The sequence below is a fragment of the Ciconia boyciana genome, chromosome 6 (genome assembly GCF_034638445.1).
Source record: "Ciconia boyciana chromosome 6, ASM3463844v1, whole genome shotgun sequence".
NCBI lineage: Eukaryota > Metazoa > Chordata > Aves > Ciconiiformes > Ciconiidae > Ciconia > Ciconia boyciana.
The window spans coordinates 63947077-63973372 of NC_132939.1; the positions used below are offsets into that span (position 1 = coordinate 63947077).

The 26296-nt window shown below is 39.9% G+C and overlaps 1 protein-coding gene across 3 annotated transcripts in view; it reads left to right on the top strand.

Moving 5' to 3' along the window:
- Positions 1-10764: 10764 nt before the first annotated feature.
- Positions 10765-26296, top strand: part of PPP2R5E (protein phosphatase 2 regulatory subunit B'epsilon) — a 76317-nt gene continuing 60785 nt past the window's right edge. For 2 of the 3 annotated variants that reach the window (XM_072864111.1, XM_072864113.1), the window contains exons 1-2: positions 10765-11110; positions 13923-14086. In XM_072864111.1, coding sequence (XP_072720212.1) covers positions 13930-14086 — 157 coding nt within the window. In that variant the 5' untranslated portion in view covers positions 10765-11110; positions 13923-13929. The remainder of the gene's footprint in view (positions 11111-13922; positions 14087-26296) is intronic. The other variant, XM_072864112.1, reaches the window with a different exon arrangement.

The following is a 26296-nucleotide window of genomic DNA, read 5'->3' on the forward strand; positions in this document are numbered from 1 at the left end:
ATTTCTTAATTCTTCAGAATTACTTCCTAAACAAATGGCATAATGTTTAGGGCCTCTGAACACAACAGAAAAGACATGTAGCCTATTGAAGATCATCCATGCAAAAAAGTTAGTACACAAGTTCTAGAAGAATGCAAGGTAGTCTTTCAAAAGCTTTTTCCTTTGATGCTTAATACTCTAACATGCAACGGAATGTGGGCACAAGTCGCTGAGAGCAAGCCTGTTACTCAGTTGAGAAAAGTTTTAAACAAAAAAAGATGAAGCCCGCTCCCAAAGTGCCTTTCCCTCAGGACAAAACAGACTCAACATTGTTTTTAAGACTTCATAGAGACTACTTGTCAGGACCTGCAGCTAAAGTAGCTCCCTTGTTGCTTCTTTTTAGGAAAAAAATTGAGATGGGAATGGGTCCCTGAAAGCACTCATGAGCAGGGTCAAGTCTAAAGCTGGCATTGCTGCTAATTCACCCGGGCATTGAAGTGCCCTTGATTCCGGAGACAGGGTTAAGCACAGACAACATCAGTATACTGCTGCTGCAGGGAAATCAGGCTAAGACATACGCCTGTGGCATATGTCTCCTGAATGTTAGCTGGAGTAGAGAAAATGTACAGCATTTCCTGCAGATTCTGACAGTATCCTGAACAGGGACTGGCTCGGAGCATTAAGGTGAAATCCAGTCATTCTAAGATATACCATCTATCTACAAAAAATATTTATTCTCTGGGAAAAAAAATAAACACACAATGGTTCTAACAGATGCATTGCACAAAGGACCTTTAGGCTTGATGATCAAGGACCTAAATGTGGGAGCTGTTACTGGTCCTCCTGCAACTTTGGATGGATCAGCAATATAAGGTATGCCCCACTGTACATCCATTCCAGAAAGCAAGAGGGTCTGAGCTACGAAAGGTCGCCATGTAGGACTGATTTGGGCTAAACTGCTTTGTGGCTAGATCAATGTTCCCACCTGCAAGAAGTATACTGAGTTTGGATTCCAGAAATAAGTCTGTTGCATGGGAAATGTGAGCCATCCTATTCAGCACAGTTTGTTAAAGTAGCAGCCATCTGTTGGGGTTTACAGAAGGCTGAGAAACACAGGATGTTTACTTTTAGTCAGATGTGCAGTGGATGTGCCTTGTATGAGCAGACTTGTTACAATACTAATAAAACAACCGGGACATTAAGCTCAAGAGAAAAGCTTGTTTTATGTAGTAAAATTGAACTTGAGCAAGATAGAAAGCATTACAAATATACATGCACACATGCATATACATAATCATTTAAGTAAAGGTCAGCAGAAAACAGGCCAGACAGAAATTCGGAACAAATACAGCACTGAGACTAAATTGACTGCTTTCCGAGGTGCTTTATGGAAACCATCCCCAAAAGAAATAATCGACAAAAGGTGAGATAAGGAAGGGTCCAGTTTCAAAATAAACCTACATGGCAAAATTACGAGCTGAGATTAGTTTAGATAAACTCTCCAAAAGGGGATTTGGCATTACTGACAAAACTGAAACATGGGTGTGTACAGCATGAATCCAAGACCTCTAAATTAGAGACAAAGGCATTCCCTTACCATTGACAGTGATCACCAAGACCATGTAAGACACTTGAGAGGGAACTGGGCTCAGGTGTCTTCAATTGCAGGAAAATGTCATCCACAATGTGAATAACTTCATGCTACTGTGACTGTTAACCACCAAAGGGGAAAAATTCCCATGAGAGTTCAGAGGATGCAAGCAGAATTCTGCAAATGCTAAGAGAACGAATCCAAGAAGTAACCAAAGATGCAGATGGAGATGCTGGCAAACAGCATTAGCAACAGCTAAGGTTGTTTTTGCCAACAAAGGAAAAAGTTAAGTATAGTAAATCAAATAAAATTAAACATGTAGCAGCAATAGATGCCCTACTTTTTTGTGCAAATGTCTTTTACCATTCTTTTTCCCAGGAGGTAATGAGTATTTTTGTAAATCTCAGCTGAAAGCAGACTACCTTACTTATATTTCTGTCTAATGGCTTGAATAAGCAGCTAACATTTCAGATGGCAAATATTTTTGCAACTAAAATAAAATAAAGAATTCTGCATACATGGCATTCTGGTTGAAATATCCTGTAGAGGATCACCAGCAGGACCAACACTAGGTGGTAATTTTCTTGAAGAAACAATTTGAATGGGATGATAGGCAATGGTACCATATGAAAGCTTTGGCATGCATATTTGTTATAATTCTGTCAACTTGTTAAAAGTAAAGCACTCAGTTGTAGTGGGGAACAGGAGGCAAGTTAAATTGCTTACATATATGTATCAAAACAGTTTGCTAAGTGCAATGCTACCAGGAATTATGAAAAAAATCTCTAAAGCATATTCACTGTTGTGTATTAGAATGGTAGTGTGTAACCTCCTGTAACATCCCAAAGAAAAATAGCTGGATCACCTTAGGAAAAGGCCTGAGGTAGGTTTCAATGGGTGTGGAATTACATTTGATGCGATCAGAACAGTTTGAATGTCAAGGAATGAAATTCTGGATCAAAAATAGTGTACTTTGGAAGAAAATTCAGTAACTCAGGATGTTTTATGTAAAGATGGAGAAAATTTATTTTCATTTATTCCAGGATGTGGCTTCAGTGATATGTTAAGGTGCTAAACGAAGCAGCAGTGAGTTTTCAAGAAAGGAACCTACGATCATGATATGAATTTGACCTAGGTATAAATCAGTGAAAAGAAAAAAATCACATTTTAAAATTGTACTCAGGCAGGCATTGAACAGCGTTGCCCCAGAGTATCTCACACTCAAGCTACAAGATGGTGATAAAATTTCGAGAACTAAGCTCTACAAAGATTACAGGACTCAGAAAACTGTCCCAACAGCCCATCATTAGAACCCAGTAACTGCAAGACACCGGAATTATTCTACAACAAACTTGCAGGGAAGAGCTTGTTTGAAGGGCTCTCGTTAGCCATTTGTGTACTAAAAGCTCTCAATATTAGAATTTCATTGTCGAGTGTATTTTTGATGGACTTCAACACATGAAGGACAGCTGCACACCTATAAAATTGCAGTTAGAGATGAATCTCCTCAGAGGTAGGAGCTCACCTAGAAAGACACATATTAGAACTAAACATGACTCAGAAGTGCACAATTCCATTAAATATTTATTTATTCAAGATGAGCGAACAGTCTATGTGATCTGATTATTTTTTATCTGTGTTTGAGCTGAAATGGCTCAAGTGGGAGCCACAATTTCTTTGAACGTACTAAATATAGCTTAAGATGAATTTTCCAGAGGTGTCTGCTGGTGCCGCTTGGTGCCTTAGCAAATCATGGTTTTAACTCCTCCTTGCATCTTAAAAAGAAAAATCTCAACTCTATTTTTGATCTTCTCCCATTCACGTCTTGGCTATTGATTCTTGCTATAAATTCTTCCAGGACCCACCGGACACTGGGTAATGTCGAAAATTCTGTAAGTGTGGGGACTGGATAGCATGTCAAAGAAGCCACTCGATAATATGCCAAATCTTATCATAACATATCACAGATTTTATATTGGCTCAAATTCTTCTACATTTACTGAGTTATCTTACCCTAAATCTGCTGTCTAGACTTCTCTATAGAACAGATTTTTAAAGTTGATAGTAGTGCATTTTTATTTAGTGGCAAATAAGCTTCTAAACTCATTAATTTGTTGTATGTGTAATGTATGTTGCAATTACGGTAGCCTGTTAAAGTACCAGGACAATTTAATCTCCTTGGTGCCCTTGGACATCTGGTTTTTAAAAGTTTTATTTGAACCTGTTTATACCTTTTGCCTCTGTAACAGGACGTGAAAGCTTGTAGTATTCCATCTTCCCAGATAACACAAGAACAAGTAATACAACGCAGTTTTGAAAAATAAGTCACCCACCCATTTCCATTCCATCAAAGATCTTGACAGATGTCTATCAAATTCAGCCTGAAGTTTTTCTTCTGAGCTCAAGATCCCCAATGTATTAATCCTCCCCTTGTGCAGGAATTGTACCAAGCCATCTTATTTCTTGGCTTTCTCTATGTTCTCTTTTCTAAATACAGTCTATACCAAATTACATGGAATTAAAGATAAGGAAGGATGCATGATGGATTTGTACAATGGTATAATGATGTTTCCGGTTTTATTTGCTATTCCTTTCCAAACCTTAGCATTCTCGTCTCTTTTTGTCATCAAGTACTGGAAAGGCTTTAATGCCATTCTTTCTCAGTGTTTCCTAAAAATCAGTTCTATCAATGTGCTCCTTTGAAGTGAGACAGTCTCATCTCTTCAGCTAAGTTTTTAAACTTCCAGCACTTGCACAGAAGAACACCATTTTTGTTCTTGTTTCCATTATCTATTTTTGTGTGGTCTGCTTAGTCAGGAGACTGTTTAGGTGTTTCTTTGCTATTTTCTGTCTAAATCTAATCCATTTCTGTCTTTTTCTAGGATTCATAGCTTTTGAATTTCAAGTCCAGTTCCTGTCTCATGTGAAGTCCTTTCTTACTACTCATTTGTAGGGTATCTGTAACTCCTGTACAGGGTCATGAAAGAACTACAAGCCTCCTTATTCACATAATTTTCTCAGTGGTGAAATTATCCTATTTGTTTAACCCCGACAGCGGATCTGGGAAGATTTTAGAAAATGCTCTTACAACCTTTCTTTTCCTGTCCTTCCTATCTCAGCAGTATTCATACAGATTCCTTTCCAGTGCTTCCCTACAAGAATGTCTCTACTGCTGTATCCACCAGCCAGGGAACAGACAGCAGCGCTGACTGGCTTGTGCCCCTACTGCTTATGGCTAACCCCCGCTTATGGTGGATGTAGAGGGGACTACTTTGTTTTGCTCAGCACAAGGGCACTCCTGCTCATGCAGCAGACTCCCAGGAGGATTTGTGTTTAGACTTGTGACTAACACTCAGCCACTTCTTTCCAAGTGGCTGTGTTCCTGATGTCTCTTAACAAGTTGTTCAAAAGCTCTGTGGAAGTGCCCTTGGCACCTGTACAGCCTTTCCTCTGCCCAGCTTTGTACCACAAGCTTTGGAACCCACTAGGATTTAAATTTTAAACTAATTTAAGTGCTTTAAGACTCCCCCTGATGTTAAGCATTCCCTACAATGCTGAGCTGAGTGACAGACTACAGAAGAACACTTTCATTTGCCATAATTTGAAAACTTTAAATTTAAAAGTATCTAATAGGTTAAAGCTGTACCATGAGATGAAGAAGATAAAGCAAGTTGAAAAAAATACAACACGAATACTTGATTGCTCTCTTTTATAACAAAGAGAACAAGGTATCTCTATCTCAGCCTACTCTGTACATGGGGAAAATCTCAAGTGTTTTGTCAACTGCTGCTATAACCATGAGAGATGCACCAAGGTTGGGAGGGAGCTGGTAGGTACTTCACTGGGGGTGTGGGAAGCGCTATGAGAGCAGTGGTTCATACACTTAGAGCACTCCTGGACACCTTAACCACACACTGGTATTTTACTCATTTTAAAATCCATTTTGGGGTGTGATGATGTAGGAAGTTGGGCCACAGTAAAGGGTGCTCTTCTGAAGGGATGGCTTTATCCCGGGAGATCATAACAGCATATACATTGGCTTATAATGCATTAAATGCAGAGAGAACTGAAACGAGGAGACTTGATCACAAAGCGAAGAAACGGAAGCAGACCTCGTTTCACTTGGGATTCAGCCATACCCCAGCGGCACAGGGGACCACGTAACACGTGTGCCTCTGTTTCCAGGCGTAGTTTCAGGCTGCAGAGGCAGCCCCAGGAGAGAAGGGGGGGAGTGCTGGAACCTTCAGAGGCAGTTGGGGAGTGACAGTTGGAGAGAGGAGGTTGGCTGAGGAACACATCGCAAAGCCCAAAGAAGGCACGGGTAAACAGGCAGCGAAGGAAAGTTAACAAAAAATTCAGAAAACTAGGCTTAAAGCAGCGCCTGGGCCCTGAAGGCAAGTTAAGATGCTGGGGGAGGGGAACAAAATAAGAACAAAAAAGTGAATTGGGGAATAAGTGAAAGCAGTGTTGTGCTAGGAGGAGGCAGCTAGCCAGCTGCAGAGGCGAGCAAGCTCCTACTTATCTTGCCATGTTGACTACAGAAACAGACTTCAAATGACGCAGTGTCTATAAACAGAGAGGAAGAATTAGTTCCCATTCGGGTAGTTGTGTCTATGACCCTAAAATCCTTACCCCACACATGCATCAGGAATTCAGCTCCTGAGGGCACTGACAGTGTTATCGCATAGCTGATACAAAGAGGAGTGGTAGGCAAAACGTCATAAGCACTTGCTTATTATTACAGAAACTTGGTACTGCGATTATAAATGTTGCCCCAAAGTTGGCCATTCTTCCCCAAAACGTAAAACATGAATCAGAAGTCAACTGCAGGGTAAACAGACTAAATAGACTGTTTTTTTGTTACACATGAATTTGATTCAAAAGTAAACAAAAAAATCTCAGATTGTGCTGTTTCAATCAAATTGATGGAGCAGGACAGTTACTTTGATGTGGTATTCCACTGTGTTCATTTTTGTTAAAAGATGTATCAGAAAAGCCTTGTTTGCATGCTGATTTGCCTCTTCAAACAGCACTGCTGCTTCCTCCATAACGCTTTCTCTTTCTGGTCTTTTTCCTGCTGGTCTGAATAATTAGTTCTCTGGGGAGATCAAGTCTTTTCTTGCTTACTAGTATTGGAACAGGGAGTATCTGAACTAATCCCATGGTACCCCTGATAATGCTCCTTTTGACACATAGGAGATCCTTTATGGAACATTATGTGACCCTTACTGTAGACAAATACATGTCAGATGTGCAACGCAAAACATTTACAAGCTCCAGCTAGATCCATTTATGTTCATCACTCAATGGAGCAGGACTTCCACAGTGCTATCTACGTAGCAATCCTGTTTGATAAGCTGCTACATAAAGAGCAGAATGCCAATGTGGATGCAAGCTCCGTATTCCTGCCTGGGTGGCCATAACAGATGGTCTATAGTGGAACTTCAGTCACACAAAAAAAGGTGAAGCAGCACAAATCTGAGTCACTGGCACAAAATCTCTGTTTTGGAGGACTCTTGACCGCTGTTCTGACTGTTTGGGTGCTAAAAAGGACAGTGCTTAACTGGTGAGGAGCTGGCCCTGAAAATTCCTTTCTAAACTATTTTTGGAAATCCCTTTTGTAGGACAGTAAGGCAGTATAACTTTTAAAAAGGAGAGGCTTGCCTTGTGCCTTTGATAGCAGTGGAGAAATACTGATCAAAAGAACTTATTATTGCTTGTAGATCTTCAGGAAGGGTTGCAGGTATTGAATGCATGCATATTTTTATATATATGCCTACACACTTGCATGTGAGATGTTGGTTATGTGAACTTTATCTGATGACAGTTAATTTTTATTCTTGCAAATTGATATTATAGATATTTATACAAACACATATATAAACAAATACACATCTATAAAACACCTGTAGTACTTATTTCTTCTCCATCTCTGCTTGGGATTCATGTAATCATTTTTAAAGTATCAATTTTTACAAAATACAGACTAAACAGAGACTAGAAGGACAAGTAACAGTGCCCCTTTGAAATATTAGCAGTTCTACATTCATCTCTCATGTTGTGGTCTTAAATCTCCTTACAGATGGAGACTTTACAGACCAAAGTAGAAAAAAGAAAGCAGCCTGGAAATAAAATGGAAGACAACTCTGTAAACTCTGCCGGCCAAGTGATAAAGAAAAGGTGAGATTTCTGTTTATTCACTGATAAAGCCTGTATTTTTCTCGAATTGTGACCATGCAAAAATCACCTGATAAAAAACACATCGTAAAATGCTTTACACAATCAAAACGGACAACACATATCACATGATTATACCTTTTTTCTTATAAGAAAAACTAGCTGAATGCATTATTTACCAACTTGTTCAGCTATACTGAAGAGCTAATTCTATAGCTATTATACAAAAACAGAATGAAAAGTAAAAAACTCCAGGACAGGACAGTGGACTTGGACAGCCGTCTTGATTTTTATCCCTTCTATGGCAGTTATTTTAATAAATACCCACATCACATGCTTCAGTTTTAGACTTCTAGTGTTTTACAAAGATGGATTTTATTTCATACTGGGAAGACCAAAGTACAACCATATAAAATGTCACGCTCAGCTTCACCTAAAAAGCCAATCTAGCCATCAGCCTATGCTAGAACTTCCCTTTTGCAGTCTGCTATCAATAACTTTATGAGCTGCTCATTGCACTGTTCAGGCCAGATCAAAAGCAGCACGCAGGACAGTGAATAAATCTGAGAATTAAAGTATGTCACCGACAAACACAACTAACAGAATTCAGTACATATAACAAAGCAAAACATGTGCACCTGCAGGTTCTGTCCCTCACTGATAGGGGCAACACGAAGTTGCACTGTTTTTGCCAAATTCTACCTTACATTGGTATAAAACCCCCCCGACCTACATTCTTTGTTAACAACCCTTGCTTGCATTTAGATTATTTTAGTTGGTTGGGTTTAAGTGAATTTAAAGTTTTAAATATTTACAAATATGTAGAAATCTCTATTCTAAATATAGAGTTACACAACCATTCTGTAACTGTGGCACAGTTCGATCTTACTTAAGTTGTATTTTCGCAATTGATTTACAAAGGATGACAAATTCTACGGTCTTCTGACTTAAAATCATGAGGAATTTTATTTTAAAAGATGTCTTGACTGCTTGATTGTCCATCTGTCCAGCAATAAAAATGAAGGGATAGCATTAGGGCTGTTGCAGTAAATAATTTCTCAGGTAGCATTACTGTCTACTTGAGGGAGAAATAACTGGCTTGGTAGGTCAGCAGAAATGGATATGGGGGTAAAACAGGTCAGCAAAATTGTGAATAGATCATACTGACTCAAAAGTATTTGTATTGGCATGTGTAAACAGGAATGTAGTCTGTGACAGGCATGACAGCAGATGCTGGGGTTGCTGAGGTCTTAATTGTAGTACTGTGTCCAGTCTTGGGTGCTGCAGTTCAAAAAACATGTGAATGATTTTGAGACAACACAGGGAGAAGAAATAAACATCTTGAGAGGTTTAAAACTGTGACACACAAAGAAGGATTGAAATGAAGTGGAATTGCTTAGTCTATAGGTAGAAAAATTTAGGGGAGACATATTTCTTAAGATATGCAAGAGGCAGGACGAGAGGCGAAACTGTTCACGTCCATTACAGTTATACTTCAGTAGCAGTGAGCTTTTATTTTAACTAGTGTTCCAGGTTCCTCAATGTGAGCTGGACCAGGGAACTTACCTGGCTGAAAATTAACAATTTTGAAAGTAGTTTCACAACAGCTTAAATCACTCTAAATCGAGTCTGCCACAGTCCCACCTCCTCCGTTATGCCAACACTGGTGCTCACATACCTGGAGGATAAGCTGAGTGGGACCAAAACTAGGTATCCTTTGTAGGATTAGTAATGTTCAGAGGGTTCAGGCACTCACTACCTGCACAAACAGGGGGGACGTGACTGACCCATCAAAGCAACCAGGTCTCAAACTGCCCTTGAGCTCATTTCCTAAAAAAATTACTGTACCTCAGAGGATTTTGGTCATATCAACACAGGAGGACTGCTGCTCATATGACTCTTTTTTTTTTTTCTGTCAGAAATACAGGGGAAACAGTGGATAGTATTTTCAAACACAATAGTCATATTAACAACCTTAATTGTATTTTGGGGAAAAAAAAAACCCCAACCACCAAACACCAAGCCATCAGGTAAATACATTTAAGCAAGGGATTTATGATATTTAACAATACTATTTACAAGCACTCGTTGTGCTGGCCGCTATACATAGAAATACACTTTAAAAAATTCAGACAACAATCATACACTGGCTAAAGAAACCCAAGGGTAAGGGGTGCAGGGCTGCAGGAACCCTGTCGTCGAGAAGTAAGCCACTGCTTCCCGGCTCTCATTACAGAGCAAAATAAGGAAACTGCGGGCCGTGCCTGAAGCGGTTCGGTCCCTCCGGCGGCCCCGCGGCCTCTCGCACAGCCAGGCCGGCCCCAGGGCCCCACGGTGGGCCGGAGGGAGGCACCTCCCGCCCACAGCCCTCCCCGGGAAGGGGGCTCTGTGCCCCCCTAAGAGGGCCCGGTGTGGCGGGCCGGGGACTTTACCTCAGCACCATCAGGGTTTTACCTCAGCACCATCAGGGTTTTTTACCTCAGCCGACGGGCCTCGCTCCGGCGGCGGCGGGCGCTCGTCCGCCTCCCCCCCCGGCCCGCAGAGGGACGAGAAGGGCAAGAGCGATGGCGATGGCGAGCCGCTCGCCGCCGCTGATGCCGCTGCGCGCCGCCCCGGCCGGCACCGCCTCCTCCCCCGGCAGCGCTCCCCTTTCCCGGCTGTCCCGGCGGCGGCGGCGGGCGCCAATGAGGCGGCGCGTCCCGGCGGCAGGCTCCAGTGGGCGGGCGCGGGGGGCGGGCCGCGGGCCGGGGGGCGGTGGCAGCACGCTCGGTTGTGAGTGAGTGAGTGTGTGTGAGTGAGTGCCATGGCCGGAGCCCGCTGAGAGTGACAATAGGAGCGACCCGGAGCGCGACCCCGACGCCCACCGGGACCCCCCCTCTCACCTGAGCCAGCCGCTGGCGGAAGAGGCCTTCCCTCCCCTCGCAGCACCGCCGCGCCGCCCGCCTGGCCTGCCCCCCCCGGCCGCCCGCACCGCGCCCGCCGCTCCCCCTCGGCTCGGCCCGCACTCGGCTCCCCCGCGCCCCCCCCGCCTTCTCAGGGCCCCTCCGCAGGGCTCCGCCGGGAATGTGAGTGAGGCAGCAGCCATCGCAGGCAGGGGGCCGCGCCGAGTGCATGGGACTGAGCGGAGCCCGAGCAGCCGCCCGCTCCTGAACCCGCCGCCAACGCCGCCCTGCGCTGGGGAGGCCGCCAACGCCGCCGAGGCCTACAGGCTCCTGCGCCGCCGCCGCCGCCGCGGCAGGGACCGAGCCCGGCGCGTACCACACTCGGGCCGCCGCCGCCAGGCATCGGCCGCGCTCCGCCAAGCCCGGCTCACGCCGCCGCCGCCTCCCTCCCGTCTCCGGCTTCTCTACCAGGAGGGTCAAGGTAACTCCATCCCTCCGCGCCGGCCCGCGGGGGAGCGGCGAGGCGGCGGCGGTGCGGGGAGGAGGCGCGGGCGGGCCGAGGCGGGGGGGGCCGGGCGGCGGTGAGGAGGCGCGGGGAGCTGCGGGGAGGACATGTTCCAGCTGCGGTGCTCCGCGGCTCCCTTCTGGAAATGACAGCCGATAGCAGCAGGCGGGAGGCAGCTAATTACACCTCTGCTTTCCCGGGCGCGGAGCGAGCCTCTGGCTCCCTTCCCCGGTGGTATCCGTCGGTATTTTCACGTCCACTCGCCTCTCCGTGCATTACACCCCCCTCCCCCCCGGGGACCAGCAGATCGATGTGCGTGGCTTCGTATTTACCAAAATACTTCGGGAATAAAATAGGATCCCCTGCTGAAGGAAACAAGAAGCAGTGGCTGGGTTTGCAGCTTTCCCACTCGCACACAATAAATAATCTCGGGCTTTTTTTTTCCCCCACTGTTCGCTGAAACAGTGTGTTTCGCTGTGATAGTGTATTCAGGGGAGCCAGTGTTCATTTGGAGAGATGAAAAAAAGATCAGTGTTTACTGTAAGGTTGTTAGGCTGGATGTAGTCTTGTTGAATTAGAATTAGATTTTAATAATTTATAAAGCAGGTTAGGGAAACTGTTACTAAATTTACAGCAGAGAAGTGTCAGTAAAGCTTCTTGCTGACACAATGATCCTGCAGTTTAAGTGATCTACTTTAGTCCCTGTCCATGATTATTAATTTTTTGTGGTAATTTAATTTTGAGAGAGCGTGCAAACGTTTTGCAGAAATGGTTACACTTTAATGATGCACGTGATGAGGAGGTGAATCTTTTTGATGAGATGAAATAGGGCCAACCAATTCAGGTTTTAAAAATATATTTTTGCTGATATTTCCAGAATTTGGTTTATGTAACAGGTAACTTTGTGTTTGTATGGTTTTTGGCGGACTGTTGACATCTTAGAAGTGGGTTGCTAAAGTACAGGCCATTCTATTCCAGTTTATCTGACTTTTTTATTTATTAATCTTGGCTGGGGCCTGAATGCCCTGGTGATGGTGGCATTTCCCCCCCCCCCCAGATGATAAACAAGACCAGTTTAAGGTACAGGTTCATGTTGCTGATAGTGTATTATATTTAGAAAGCATAAGTTCGTAGTGAAAGAATACCTCAGGAGAATCAAAACGATGGAATAAGGTTTTTTCATTATTGTAATGTCAGCTGCATAGTTCATCTTCTGGGTGCTGCACATGCTTCCTCGAAGAAGCTATGGAGTTTATACTTCCATTTTTGGTAGATTTAGTGCACCTATATGTAATTTTGCATTAAATAGTTCTTATCTTTTGGAACTTGTTTACACTGTTGCAATAAATCATACTTTCTACAGCTTTTCTTGTAAAAGACAAACCCAAATAATGTTTGTTTCAATGGATTTAATAATTTATGAAGCGTATGAATAACCAAATATTTTAATAAAATAAGTACTCAAAAGTGTTCTCTATATTGTGGAATCAACTTCTTTTAGCATACGAGTCACTTTGGTAATTGAAGTCAACAGACATTGAGGATGAGTAATGCTTTCCAAGGACACGTTCTAAGACCCTGATCCTGCAAATGCTTATGCCGATGCTTAACTTTGCACGAGTGTGTAGCCTTACTGAAATCAACAGAGCTGCTCTTGTTAATGATCGTGTTATTAATGCAGATAGTTCTGTTGATTTCTGTAGAGGTGCACATGCTGGTGAAGTTAACTGTACACAGAGCTGCTTGAAATATGTAGGCCTAAATTCCTCCTATCTCGTTTCCCTTAAGTATTACTCATGTATTTCACCAAGATGTGATGGGCCTTTTTAACAGACAGGACAAGAGTGGTAAATACAGTAGTTGGATGGATTAATTCACTGTTTGAATGTTTCCTTTTGGTATTTCTTAGTAGTATGGAATCAGCTATAGGAGTACTACCAAGGCGAGCTTTATAGGAAGAAGCAATGCTTATTTCTTAGACCAGCTGATAGAGTTGGGAAACAAACAAACTTTTGCTTGCAGAAACCTTTTTTGGCTCTCTGCCTCTCCCTGCAAACCTTGTCTGGCTTATGCCCTTAGAACGGTTATGGCTACCACACTGCTATTCTTACAGAAGTGCCAGAACGTGGAATAACTATGTGTAAAGAGACTCACAAGAAAATAACTGAGTATTTCTAAAATGGAGAATAAAGAAGTAATATGTAAAATTTGTCAGTGTTAGTGAAATTGTGAAACATAGCAGTACTTTTTGCTATACTTTCTTAAATTTCTATAAAATCTTGTACGTAGGTGTGGCAAATAAACTGAATTTTTCTTCTGTCCTATTTTTTTTCTGCTGTGCATATTGATGACTTTAATGCCAAAAAAGCATTTGTACCTTGTTGTGTACCTATTCTTTAGCATGCATGGTCCTTTGCAGAATGAGTTGAAATTACTTTGTCCCAAAGAATGTATAGTTTAAGGCTACAATCCTATGTCAAGTCGACAGGTGTATGAAGTTCTGTTGATGTAATGATGTCAGCATTAGGTCTGAATTTTTCCTGTTGCAGGATTTTTGGCAAATGGGAGACACAGATAAAAAAAGCGAGTGAGAAGAATTATTACACTGTTCCATTAAGTTTATTCCATACAATTTGTACGTATATTGGTGGGTTAGCTCTCTTAACAGTCTACCTGGCTGAGTAGTCAGCAGGAGAGTGGTGCAGAAAGAAGATTTTTGGAAAATTTAGGTTAATCTTTACCCATTTCATCCATTTGGAATATGTTTGTAACATTTGTTTTCCTTCAGTAGGGATATGTCCTCAGCACCAACTACTCCTCCATCAGTGGATAAAGTAGACGGATTTTCTCGGAAGTCCGTCAGAAAAGCCAGACAGAAGAGGTCACAAAGCTCCTCCCAGTTTAGGTCTCAGGGCAAGCCTATCGAGTTAACTCCCCTGCCTCTGCTAAAAGGTAAGATCAAGAATGATTTTTAATAAATAAAACAATTTTACTCTACAGCCAACTTCTAAACCCAAAGTATTCTATTGCCAGAAATTGCAGGGAAATTTTGCCAGCAATGAGAAATGTTTCATGCCAGAAATGTATGTATTTAAGCTCTACAAAATATTTTATCTGTGACTTGAGGGTGTGGTAATTGTTTGCAATACTTTTGAAAGTTTTAAATGCTAATGTTAACCCGTACCGTGACTTGAATTTTCAAGGCACTCAGGGTATGTATGAGTTTTTAGTTTGTGAATCCTCAACAGTTGACATAAATGAACAATAATTCTGGTAAGGGTAAATTGACTTGTGAGCAGAGGGAAACTGGTTTTTAGTATCTTTCCTTGACGTGTGGGTCTGCAACTTGCAACAGTAGTGCCAAATGCACCCCACAGGCTTATTTTGAATGCCCTACAGCAAGGTGTTAGTGGGGAGATGGGACCCCCTCTCATACCATTTGTGAATGGGTAGCTCCCAGCTCCTGGCTTCTGCTGGGTTTTGAAATCGAGAGGTCCCATGAGCTGCAGCTTCTCAAGAGGAAAGATGCTGCCAGTCAGGTCTTAGGCAAGACACTACTGTTTTGAGAGCCTGCGTATCCCAGCTCCGGTTGAGTTTCTGCTGGCAGATTTAACCTCTAATTTTGGAAATAAAATTATGATCCAGCATACTACTCTTGAAAGGATGCCAATATCTCTGTAATATCTTGAATGCTTCCCCTAAATCCCAGTTGTCACTGAATTTCAGTACAAATCCAGGGCCCAAAAAGCACCTCTCAGAATTATGTCTTGTCTGGTGAGGAAGGGGGAATTGCCTTCAGAAGTGTTTCTTTTACACTGAATTCTCAAATGGTTTATTTAGTTTTGAGGGTTTTTTTGTTGCTATTCTTCTTTTCTGCTATAAGTAGTGAAAATAAAAAATAAGCATGTTTGGTGCTGATAATTCTGGAAAATAGCAAGATTAATAGGTTTAATATTATGTCTGTCCCATTTTTGCTTTGTGGGCAAGTATATTTCCCACATTCCCTCCTCTACCTGTTTGACAAATTTGTTAATCAGAGTATTGAAATATGTAATAAATGTGTAATTGCACTTTAGTTTAGTTCTTAACCCCACTTCTTCATAAGAAGAGAGAAGTTACCAAAAAAAAAACCCCAACCCCCACAAAAAACTCACACCTTAATGTGTGTCTTTTAATTTTATTAAAAATAGGATTCTATGATTAGTTCTAGTGGAGTTGTCATTAAAATATTTGGGGCTTCTTTCTGTGGGATACCTGTAAGAATGCACAGATGGCCATACTGGGTCAAAAGAAAGGTCCATCTATCCCCACGGCATTGTGCCTGACAGTGACCGACCTGGAAGCATAGACGAGAGTGGAAGAGCAGGAGGCCTGGAGTGATGCTGTGCCAGAATGCTCCCCCCACTTCAGTGTTTCTCAATTTAGGGTCTGTTGGTGCCAGTGGATTTGACTTTGTAGTCTGCAATGAGTATTATTTAATGTATTTTTCTCATTGTTTTGTGACGGTATGGTAAAGAAGCAAATGCTCCTTTAGAATAATTTTAAAGCCCAGTTTTATACTTTTGCAGGTCATTTTTGATATGCAGGTCATTTCCTTTGAAAATACTAGTTGCTACACTTCAGAAGGTGAATGGAGTTTATCCTTTGGCTTAAATGGCTAGGTTACTGGAAAACATTGAGATTTGTATTTGTATAAATGAAGATATTGATGTTACAATTATTTCATTCTATTGTGTAGTCCCATTTAGGGAATAAACTAGGCATATGCACAAGTATAAGAAAAATGTGCTTTTGTCTGAGGACCTGGTCTTGCAGAAACATAGGCATATGCAGGTGCTTAATTTGACTACTGTAGCTAGTCCTGTGGATTGAGATATAAAACTATAATAAGATAAAACAAACAGATGGGGAGCAGAGAGTATTGGTGAGACATTTATGATTAGTGTCATAATGAGTTACAGTGGTCCAGCTTCAAATTAAGGATCTGATCCTGTGAGTTAGTTTTCCCTCTTTGACTTAATGCGGATTCCCAGAGGCACAGGGATCTACCTGTGCAGATTAATTTGCAGGATTTGGGCCTAACAGTCTATCTGAAACAGCAGTGGTACTGGTCCCTGCTGAAGGGACACTGGCAGTTAAAAATCATGCTACTGTTTGGAAATATTCTTGACCTACATTAATATTTGTAACATTGAGGATTATTGAACCTGAAAGAAGTGAGGAAACAGTTTTCTCCTGCATTTTTCATACTTTTCTTGGCCAATTGCCTGAAAGTCCTAATTTTTTAAACTCAGCTTTACACTTATCTTCAAACAAGTGACTAGTCCTATTACTTCAGTCCAGTAACCATGTGATTTCCAATTTTATCCTCATTGTTTGGGTCTTTCAAAGTAAAACAGAGAAGAGATTTCAGCAAAATAGCTTTTGAAAGTCTCAGAAAAATGAAATAAGTTTGGAGATTTACAGTTGCTAAATTTAAATAAACTTCTTGTTTTGGATAAATTTCAAGTTTAATTAAACCTTCTCAGAAATATTTCAGTACAGGAAATTTTTAGAGGACAGACTTCGAATTCAAGCTTAGACATATTTCATATTCATGATGGAGGGGTTTTGCTGGCAAAAACATACATGCTATGCTCCTCCCCCCCCCCCCCCCCCCTTTTTTTTAATAACTGTATTGCATATTGACATTTGCAGGCTGCCTTCTCTCAAACAGCACTTTTATGGACTTCAGTATCTTCTTCGATTACAGGAATCATGTATGCAGAAAACTAGATAAATGCTTAGTCCCTTCTTTGCAAGTTTTTATACTATGCCTGTCACCATAATGATTTGAGCACCTTCCAGTAGTGTATTAAGTGACGTGACTACACATCTGTCACATCTTATCTGCTCTCATTCCTTTCCCTAGGGGCAGAGTCATATATAGTGAAATGGCTTGTTTTGGTAGTGTTTTAATGCAGTCTGTTGCCTTCTGTGAACATACATGCCTGTATTGCAAAAACAGATAAGTCAGTGTTGTTGTTGTTCATTTGGTAATAAAAACGTTTCAGGAAAGAAAAATAGAAGAGACAGTATGTTTTGGTGCTATGTGCAAATCTGAAGGATAACCTGCTATTTAGGAAATGTAATAAGAAGAACTGGCATTTTCAGTATTGCTTATTCTAGAAAAAAAAGTATAGAGAAATTAAGTTGTTACTGTTGGGTTTTTTTGTTTTGTTTTTTTAATTAACAGAAGTGTGTGTATTGTACCTTCTTGTAAACAAACATTTAATGTATTTAGAAAATAAGATGTGCCTTCTGAGGGTCTGTTGGGCTGATTGTAGTCAAAAGCCACAAGCCAAAAAGCTGCTCTGTTTGCCTACAGTAAAGACTTAACTTTTCTGCTAATTTAATTATATTTTTATTTATTGCGTTGTGACTAAATCTAATTTGGAATTATCTTTTTTAATATGACTAACATCCAATATAACAATTTAAAACCAGACTTTTCTCCTTTGTTTCAAGTGTAGAGGAATGGGACAAGAAGTGCATGTGGGAGTTGTGATACAATTGTCCTGCATTTTCAATATACGTACTCTTATGTATGTTTCAGTCTCACATGCATTTTTAAATATTTGCATGTTCTTGCCTGGTGTATCTTGCAGGTTCTTGCTTGGTGTATCTTGCAGTGCGTTATGGCTTTTGATTTTGGCTTTACTTTTAAAGAGGCTATTGGTATCATCAAGGCTGGCAGGTCCCCTAGGTAACTGGTTTGTGGCAGAGCAGTCCTGGTGAAGGGCCCTTTTCTGGGAATGAGAACTTCCACTTCTGTGCCTTAGTCAAACGCAGCCCAGGTTTGTTTGCCCAGAACCAAGTTCGTGGCATGCCTCAAATCATGCTTGTTCTGTAGAGGGAGATAGTATTGTGTGTGCATTGGATAGGTGTATTATTTATTGGAGGGTTATTTTACTTTCATTTTGTATAGATACTCTTTTTACTTAGAAGTCTCTAGAGGTCGATTGGTAGGAGTGCAGTGTTAGAAAGCAGTTGGTTGGAAAAAAGTATATTGTAGTACTGGACACGTGGAAACAGAGCACTTTCAGTATTACCTGTAAAAGGGGAAGGGGGAGTTCATTTGTGTTTCTGCCAGTATCTGTAATGGTAGGGGAGTGTCCAGAGGATGAAGACATACATACAGATGACTAAAAAGATCATATGCCTTATGAATACATGTTTAGCATCTTGAGAAATTGGACAGAAAACTTGCATGTAATTCACAGTATTCTTCCCATCCCCCTCGCCTTCATTAAAAATACTTAAGTTAGGTAAAGCAAACCATCCAAAAGTAAGACTGTTTTTAAATTTTAAATCAAGGTATCCCAGTTTTTTAATTTCAGGGTGTGCCTATTTCTTCCTATCATCCTCCCATGTTTTCTAATGTTCTAATATAATTAGTGTAGTTTACTTTCAGGTTTTCTAAAACTGTTGTATATTTTTGTCTAAAAGATCTCAAAGTATGATTTTTATTTTTAGATAATTTTTCTTCCTTAAAATAGGCACTCAGAACAGAAGTTCTCTGTCAACAATACCAATTGCTTTGCTACCTCAATATTAAGAAATTTATTTAGCTTCTAATACATTTATCAGATAGTTTCCATGGCATTAAAGATTGCTGTAGTGGCAACAAAAGAGCATTGCATAGTCAAAAAGGGAAAATCTCTTTTCATTTGCTGTTTGCTTTTGATCATTATATTATTTCCCTATAGTTGAGATTTTATTATAAGCTTTTCTTACAAATCCTATCTATAGGTCAAATGCTGAATTTCCTAAATAATAAAAAATCCTACCGACTCCACAAGACTCTTGACTAACCGAGAACTGCAAAATGCGCACCTTCTTTTTCAAGTACAGTTACTTTTGATTTTTTTGAAATCTCCTTTATCATAAAAAAAGTCTGGCTTTTTCAGACTTATGGATACCGCCTTCAGAACTGTACATATGGGAAATAGTTATGGTTTGAGTTGTAGAAAAATAAAGATATAGCTTCTATTTTCTGTTGACTTCCATGGGGGTTGGCTGCTTGCCTTTTCTATGCTACTCTCCATTTGTGAAATTTGGAATGCTTTACAGATATCAATAAACTGTTAATAATATACCTAAGCTAAACACTTTGTCTTAATTTATAAACAGGAATTTAGGGTTATAGTGATTATTACTTTTCAAAGTAAAATTTTGCTTTATTTCCATAACTGGAAATAGATCCCAGGACTCCTAATTAATTGTGTGGAAGAAACGCTGGAACTTGATTTGTGCTGTACATAATCAATGGTGAATCAAGCATCAATCCTGGAACTACTTCTAGGAATTTTGTGCCCATTCTGGTTGAAATAAATCTGGACATAATGGGCCATCTCTGTGTAAGACTTGGGAATAGGGCCACAATCCCAAAAGGGAGAAGGACTTAGCCTATTTATTATTTTTTCTTAAGATGCATGAGGTTCTTGTCATATGTAATTAATTTCTTCACTTTCTCTTGTGCTCTTGGCAGTTGTTTTTTGAATATATACTTAACTTTCTTTTAATTTTTTTCAACAGCTGGTGGTTGTAGAATAATTCTTTCCAATAATCTTAAAGGTTTCTGGTTGTTTCTAAAAGGTATTTGTTTGATGGTGTTTAGAAAGGGCCATATACTAATTACATTCTGTCTTTTTGAATTTTTCTCTGCTTGTTATTGTCTCCCACATTTGGAATGTAGTTTTGTAGAGCTACACGTGTAGAGAATGGGCACGTGTAGAAATGCTGCCTTGAAGTTAAGATCACAGTGAAAGAATAGCTCCCTATCTTAACAGTGTATTAGTGAAACTGCAGTTGGTGAGCAATTCTGTCAGCTTAGCCTGATCTTCTAGTGTTTCCGTTCAGTTGTCTTTATTTATTTCTAAGTCTCTTTAGGTCTGGTGATTTTCCTTGCGCCATGGTGGTGGTGGATTTTTGTTTGTTGGGGGGGTTTGTTTTGTTTTGTTTTGCTTTTTAACCTGAAGCCTTCAGTGTAATTGTTTTACTTCTGGAATTTCTGTCTACCTTCTGGATGTGTTGAGTGATGATCATTCCCACCTCTTCCTTTTCTTTTTTCTTTTTTTTTTTTTTTTTTTTTTACTTATTTTTAAAGTGAAGTAACTTGTACTCACTGTGTAAAATGTATTTCTGTACTCTTCACAAGATTGAGTCTAAAATCTTGATAATTTTCTGCAGGAACCTTTAGACTTTACCATCGTCAGAAACTTTTGTTTTCAGTCTGTATTTGTACAGTATGTCTCTATAATATGTTTCCCAGTGTTATTTATTTCTCTAATGATATTACAGTTTTCTTTTCTGTGTCCAAGTGTAACCCTATGAGTCTGTAATAGAACCTCCTGTTTCTGTAATAAGTACCTCCTTTATATTCCTTTCCCAAAGTACCTTTGACAAATATAAGTTCAGGTATAGCCATGCAATTACTTCTATATAGTATACATGATTGTTGAAGTATAGTGCTGCCTTTATAATTGATTACAGTATGGAGCTTTACTGTTGTGAAAGGTACATTTTCTGTATCTCTGGAATTAATGTGCGTATTTATAAAATCTGTGTTTGTGTATATTAAATGTGTATAATCTATGTGCATATGAATAAATTGTATGTATATTTAATGTCATATATAAAGTTTAGGTTTTGAGCTTATTTAATTTTCTGTTTTGTTTTTAAAATTTAGTACTTACAATGGGGTACTACTACTGTTCATTGGTCCAGCTTCATAGTAAGGAAGCAGTCCCTTCACATTCATCTGTCGTTAGCTACTGCCTTCTTGAGAAAAGAGCACTTTCATTTATGCTTTCTGGGGAGTGGGAAGAGGACAGAAAACTATTTTTAGATTAAGGGTAACTTCCTTTCACCTACAGTTTTTTTCATTCAAGTTGTTACTGTTTCTTTGGCTCAATCAGGCAAAAATCCTTAGGAAGTAACAGTCCAGAGGACTCACAGAGTTCAGTGAGTTTTAGTAGGGTTGGGCACTTATGGATTAGTGGTGGGACCGTGTGATCTTGGTAACTGTCTAATTCACAAATATCAGCAAATGGGCACACATTACTTCATAAAAGGTTAAGGAAAATCTGTTAGAAAAATACTAGTGTCTTCTTTCAGAAGGATATGGCAGGGCTTATCTTAGTGTGAAACCTCGCTGGTTATAAGCATCAGTCTTTGTTGCAGGTGCAGTTGCATGAGGGTTTTTTCTGGTGGCAAAGCTTCTTCGAGAAGTTCCCAAGCATACACCACAGTGCACTGCCTCTCATCTGTGCTGAGACCAGTGTCTGTGGGACCACGATGTAAACGATGTAAAGATTGTTAAAAACATTTTGCCTCCTAATTATAGTGATGTGCTTGATCCTGTGTCCTCTCAAACAGTTAATTCAGCAGAACTGAAATGGTGGTGAACTTTTACGTAGGCTTCATAGCTTCTGTGCCTGTGGTTTTCTCCTTAAAAAAAAAAAAAGTAAAAAAAAAGCTGCAGCTACAGTCAGAGGATCTTTATCAAGTGTTTTCAAAAGGTAAGGCAGCTGTCCAAAGAACTGGTGTAAAACACTTTTGTGCCCTTAGTTGTTGCACTTGATTGAAAAAATTGTCTTGTTTTGAACAAAGTCTTGAAGTCAACCTACAGGGGAATCAGTTTTGATCAGGAGTAATAATGATTTACAATAATGGAAGGTTATTCACCAGTAGGTTTTTCTAATCGATAGTGACGTGTATAATTTTGAAAATGTATATATTCTTAAATTTGTTTAATATAAGAATGTATTTTTGCAATCTCCTGTAGAAAGTTTTTTTTAAGTCACAGTATGTCTGATACTAACAGTTATATTAAGTTGTATTGCTTGAAAACAAAGTATGTAATACAATAATTTTATTTTAAAACACTTTAACATTTTATGACGTTTTTGTTAACACATTTTTATAAAAAAGGATAATTATTTTGCATTTATGCCCTTTATTAATTTTTACCACTATTTTTTCCTTTCCGATCTGTATGACAGGTTCTTAACTGTGGTATTTCCCTTGCATGTAGAGTGCATGGTCCTTCCCCTTGCATCTGCGAGAGTCTGGGGCAGAGAGGGAACACAATATAACAGGATTGAGCTACCTGGTTAAATGGGCAAAAGGTGAGAAAGTGAAAGGAATCCTTTCTGGGTAGCTTCCTAAAAGAAAAAATAGAAGAGTAGATTGCTGTAAAGTCTGTTGAACATCATTGGACATACTGCTAGCTCTTCTGTAACAGTAGCTTCTTGTGTTCCCTGATCTGAAGAGCTTGTTCTAATAACTTAATGTTGGTCTTCAGAACTGACCAAGTTATAAGACAGGTGGAGGCAAGCAGTTTGTTATTCTGATTATAAAAGTTTGTGCATAATTAGGTGGTTTTTTTAAAATTTTTATGAATTTAAAAAGATGTATCTGCTGCAAAATGGCAATTGCAGACTTAGCCTTCCTTACTTGATGGGTATTTTGCAGAAGCTAAAGTAAATCATCAGTGGTATCTCAGGGATGATGAATAAATGCGGATAACTGTGTGTACCTACTGGGAAAAGTATTAATTTTAGGACCTTACAACCCAGTTGGAGATAATGGTTAAGTACTTGGATACAGTAATTTTTATTCAGAAAAATCAGATACCTTCATGAAGAATAAGGTTAAGCTGAAATTGTATGTTGTCTGGAGAAGTACTTTACTGTCAGATTTTGATTAAAACAATGAAATAAATGTAACTTGCATTTTATGCTTTTCATTGTGAATAGTGGCTAGGTATAAATGTAGTTTGTGTAATGTGGGAGGGAAGCGTTTCTTTAGGTATTTTTTATCATAAGGTTAAGAAGATCTGTCATTAGAATTGTTATTTTTAATGGGTTTGGAACTCTTTTTGAGGAGCATCAGAAAGAAAGTTTAGTGTCATTAAGAAGAAGTAACTGTGGTTTGTGTTGGATGTGGTCTGTAGTTTTCTGTAGGATTCCTGAAAGATTTTCAGGAAGTTTTAGGGATACATTGTGTGAGATCTCTTTATTTTTTCACCATGCTTGTGATATCTACCTGATCTGAGCTGACCTTTTGTTGTTTGGGGTTTCTGTGCCTCTTTGCAGTGTCATGAGTTTAATTTAATATTATTGTGAATTTCTTGGCTTCTATTTTTTGTGTGCTTGTACCAGACTTGGATTTTCAAGTTTTAAAATGCAGTTGGCAATAAATTTGTTTGTTGCTTTCAAGGTTTTGAATATCTTGTCATATGGATAACATTGTAAAGGAAGACTACTGCTACCTGTTACTTAATTTCTCATGTTACAAGTTGATATTGGTCAGAAACTGAGGAAAGGGTGATTCCAGATTTTAGAGGAATTAAGTATTCAGATTTTTCTTTTATGTTACCCAGTAGGATGTAATGTGAGTGCATAAACTTCCATTAGTTTTCTTTGCAAGTTTAGCTCGTGCTCTCCACTTTCACATGCCAACAGCAGGGCATAGATGTTATATGCAGACAGTTTTTAAATAAAAAAGTATCTAGTAAGTGTTTTCTGACTTAAACTTTGAACAGTTAACCTTGTGTGTTTATAGAGAATGTATTTTCCCCTGTATGTGGAAACAAATGTGTAAAAGATGGTGATTGCAGCTGAGATAGTACTTGAATCACTGTAGAGATCATAACTTACTCGTTGAATATCGTCAGTGTTACCAAGGAAGAATAAATTTAGCAGCTTGTTATCTTTGGTGTTTTCAAATAACATTTTTGGGATAGCTTTTTGAAGAAGTTGAGGTGGTACTGTGTTACTAGTCACCTTTGTTCTCCTTCACTGTCCCTTTATTCCACCCAGCCCCTACTTCTCCTTTCATCTTCTTTGCTTGTTCTTTATCACTGCCTTCCTTACTCCCACTTTCTACTTCTTCCTATAACCTCTGACGGATACAATTCACTTATTTTTCCACAAGAGGGTGATAAAACTCGCTCATACATGTAAAAACAAGCACTCCAGGTGGAGTGGGTTGCACAGATTATTGAAAATCTCAATAAAATCAGCTATATTTATAAAGAAAAAAAATTGTCTGTTCATCTTCTTAAGCTCCATCAGTGTGTTACAATGGTTGTTTGTCTGCACTTCTGGAGACAAGACTAGACCTGTCAGGATGGAGATCCACCCTGTGAAGAGCATGCCAGCTCCATCCTGCCTGTGTTGCAGTAATCAGACCTTACTGCAAGACAGTCTTCCCTTTCTGTTATTCATGCAGTAATTTTTTTTGTCCTTTCTCCTCCATGCCCTCTCTTGATTTTTTTTTTTTCCTTTTTCCCCCCTCCTGCTTATTATTGGCAGAAACGGAACCTTCTTCCCCACCAATGCTAAGAAACTGCAGTGGCTGAAATTTCTACTCATCTTTAAAAAGTGCAAAAAGGGTGGAAAGGCAAGGCAAAGAGAGAGAGAGAAAATAGCCACCACTGTGATTTGCCTCTAATAGAGGATCTTAGGAGAAATCTGTATCTGCTTTTGGCAAAATCGAGACTTAACAGGTATTTTACTCAAGATTAAAAGCCACTCTAGTTTATCTTTTTAGGACTAGAAAGGATGATGGAGAGAAGTGGTTGTTAGTCCTTCTGAGAAGAATAGCTCCAGAATTGTCCGTCTTAAGTGACGGAGAGTGTGGCGAAAGTTCTGGCACTGGGGTTTGGCTCTTGGAAGAGCGGTGCAATCGTCTCAGGGTATGTTGGATGGCAAAGGTACGGGAGCAGACCTGTTAGGTATGTGGGGGAGGGTTGGGATGCAGGGCTTATTAGATGCACTTTGAGGAAGAGACAGTGTATCAAGGTGGTTGTTAGCCTGTATTTTGGGTGCCATAAACGCAAAAAAAGTGTCCGTTGCTGTAAGTTGCTTTAGAATATCAGCTGAGCTGCCAGATTAAATCTTGTTAGCCACAAGTAAAAAGAACTGCAGCAAGTCCCTTAGTATTAGAGAAATGAGCAAATGGGATCTATACTGTGGGTTAGCATAAGCTAAGCAGTGAAAAGGCTCCTGGAAAAATAGACGCTTCATTGTGATGAGTCAAAAGGAGCCCTGGCAAGGAAGGAGAAAGGAACAAAATGCTTGAGGTTATGTTTACGCCATCCTTCCATTAACTGTGAAATTTCAGGTCATGGAGTGAAATTTCTCACTCGTCCTTAATTTCAGGAAAAACAAATAAATGCCCCAAGTAATAAATAAGAAAGATGCAGTCTTTTAAGAAAAAGACAACCACAGAATCAGTGAGCTCAGTATTTTGTCTCCTTCTAACAGTAAGAAATTCCAAAGGCGGGAGAAATGCGTTGAGTTTCCCAGGACAAGTCTGTTCCCCTTCCTGTTCTTTCAGTGTCATATTGTCCCTAAACTACCACATCCATAATGCGCACAGTCAAGTTCAACAAACAGCATTTGGAGCACCTTGCTTCTTGGGCAAGAAGGGCCAAGTTTAAGGTTTGGTTCAGGTATCTCTAAATCTCAAGTGGGACAGATTCTTCCAACTAACACACTTGAGGAGGACATCCCTACCTCAAAGCAGCCCTTCTGCAAAAGAAAATATAAACCCCACAAGCCCCAAATCACTGTTAGAATTTCTGTATATGCTTCTGAGCTGGTTCTGAGAGTGTAAGGGAATTGGAGAGATTCTAATTTGTATTAGCAATGTGAAAGTATTTTTCTTAAGTTTTCGGGATATTCTCCTAATGAAGGAATGCCATAATATCTAGAAACAGAAGTAAGTGGCTAGAAGCAGGTTTTGAAGTATCTCTAGGCCAGTTTCTTTTACTTCCTGCTTGGTAAGGAACAGTCATTCCTGTTGCAGAAACTTTCTTCATCAAGGATTTTGCAGAGAGGAGGATTGACATGCCCTTCAGAATAGATTCCGAGGTGACCTCATTTGACATGAGTGCATCGTTGGTCTCCCCTTGTTTTGCACAGTTGATCCTAGCATGAACAAGCATTGCACCACAGCAAAAATTCATTTGAGAGCCAACATCTTCAAAGTTATTTCACTTGTGGTGAAATGTGCCAAAACTTCATGGTCAGTAAAAAGCAAATGGTTTGGAAATGAACATATTTTCATGTTTATTTGTTTTTGGATAAGTATTACACTTCTGGATTAAAA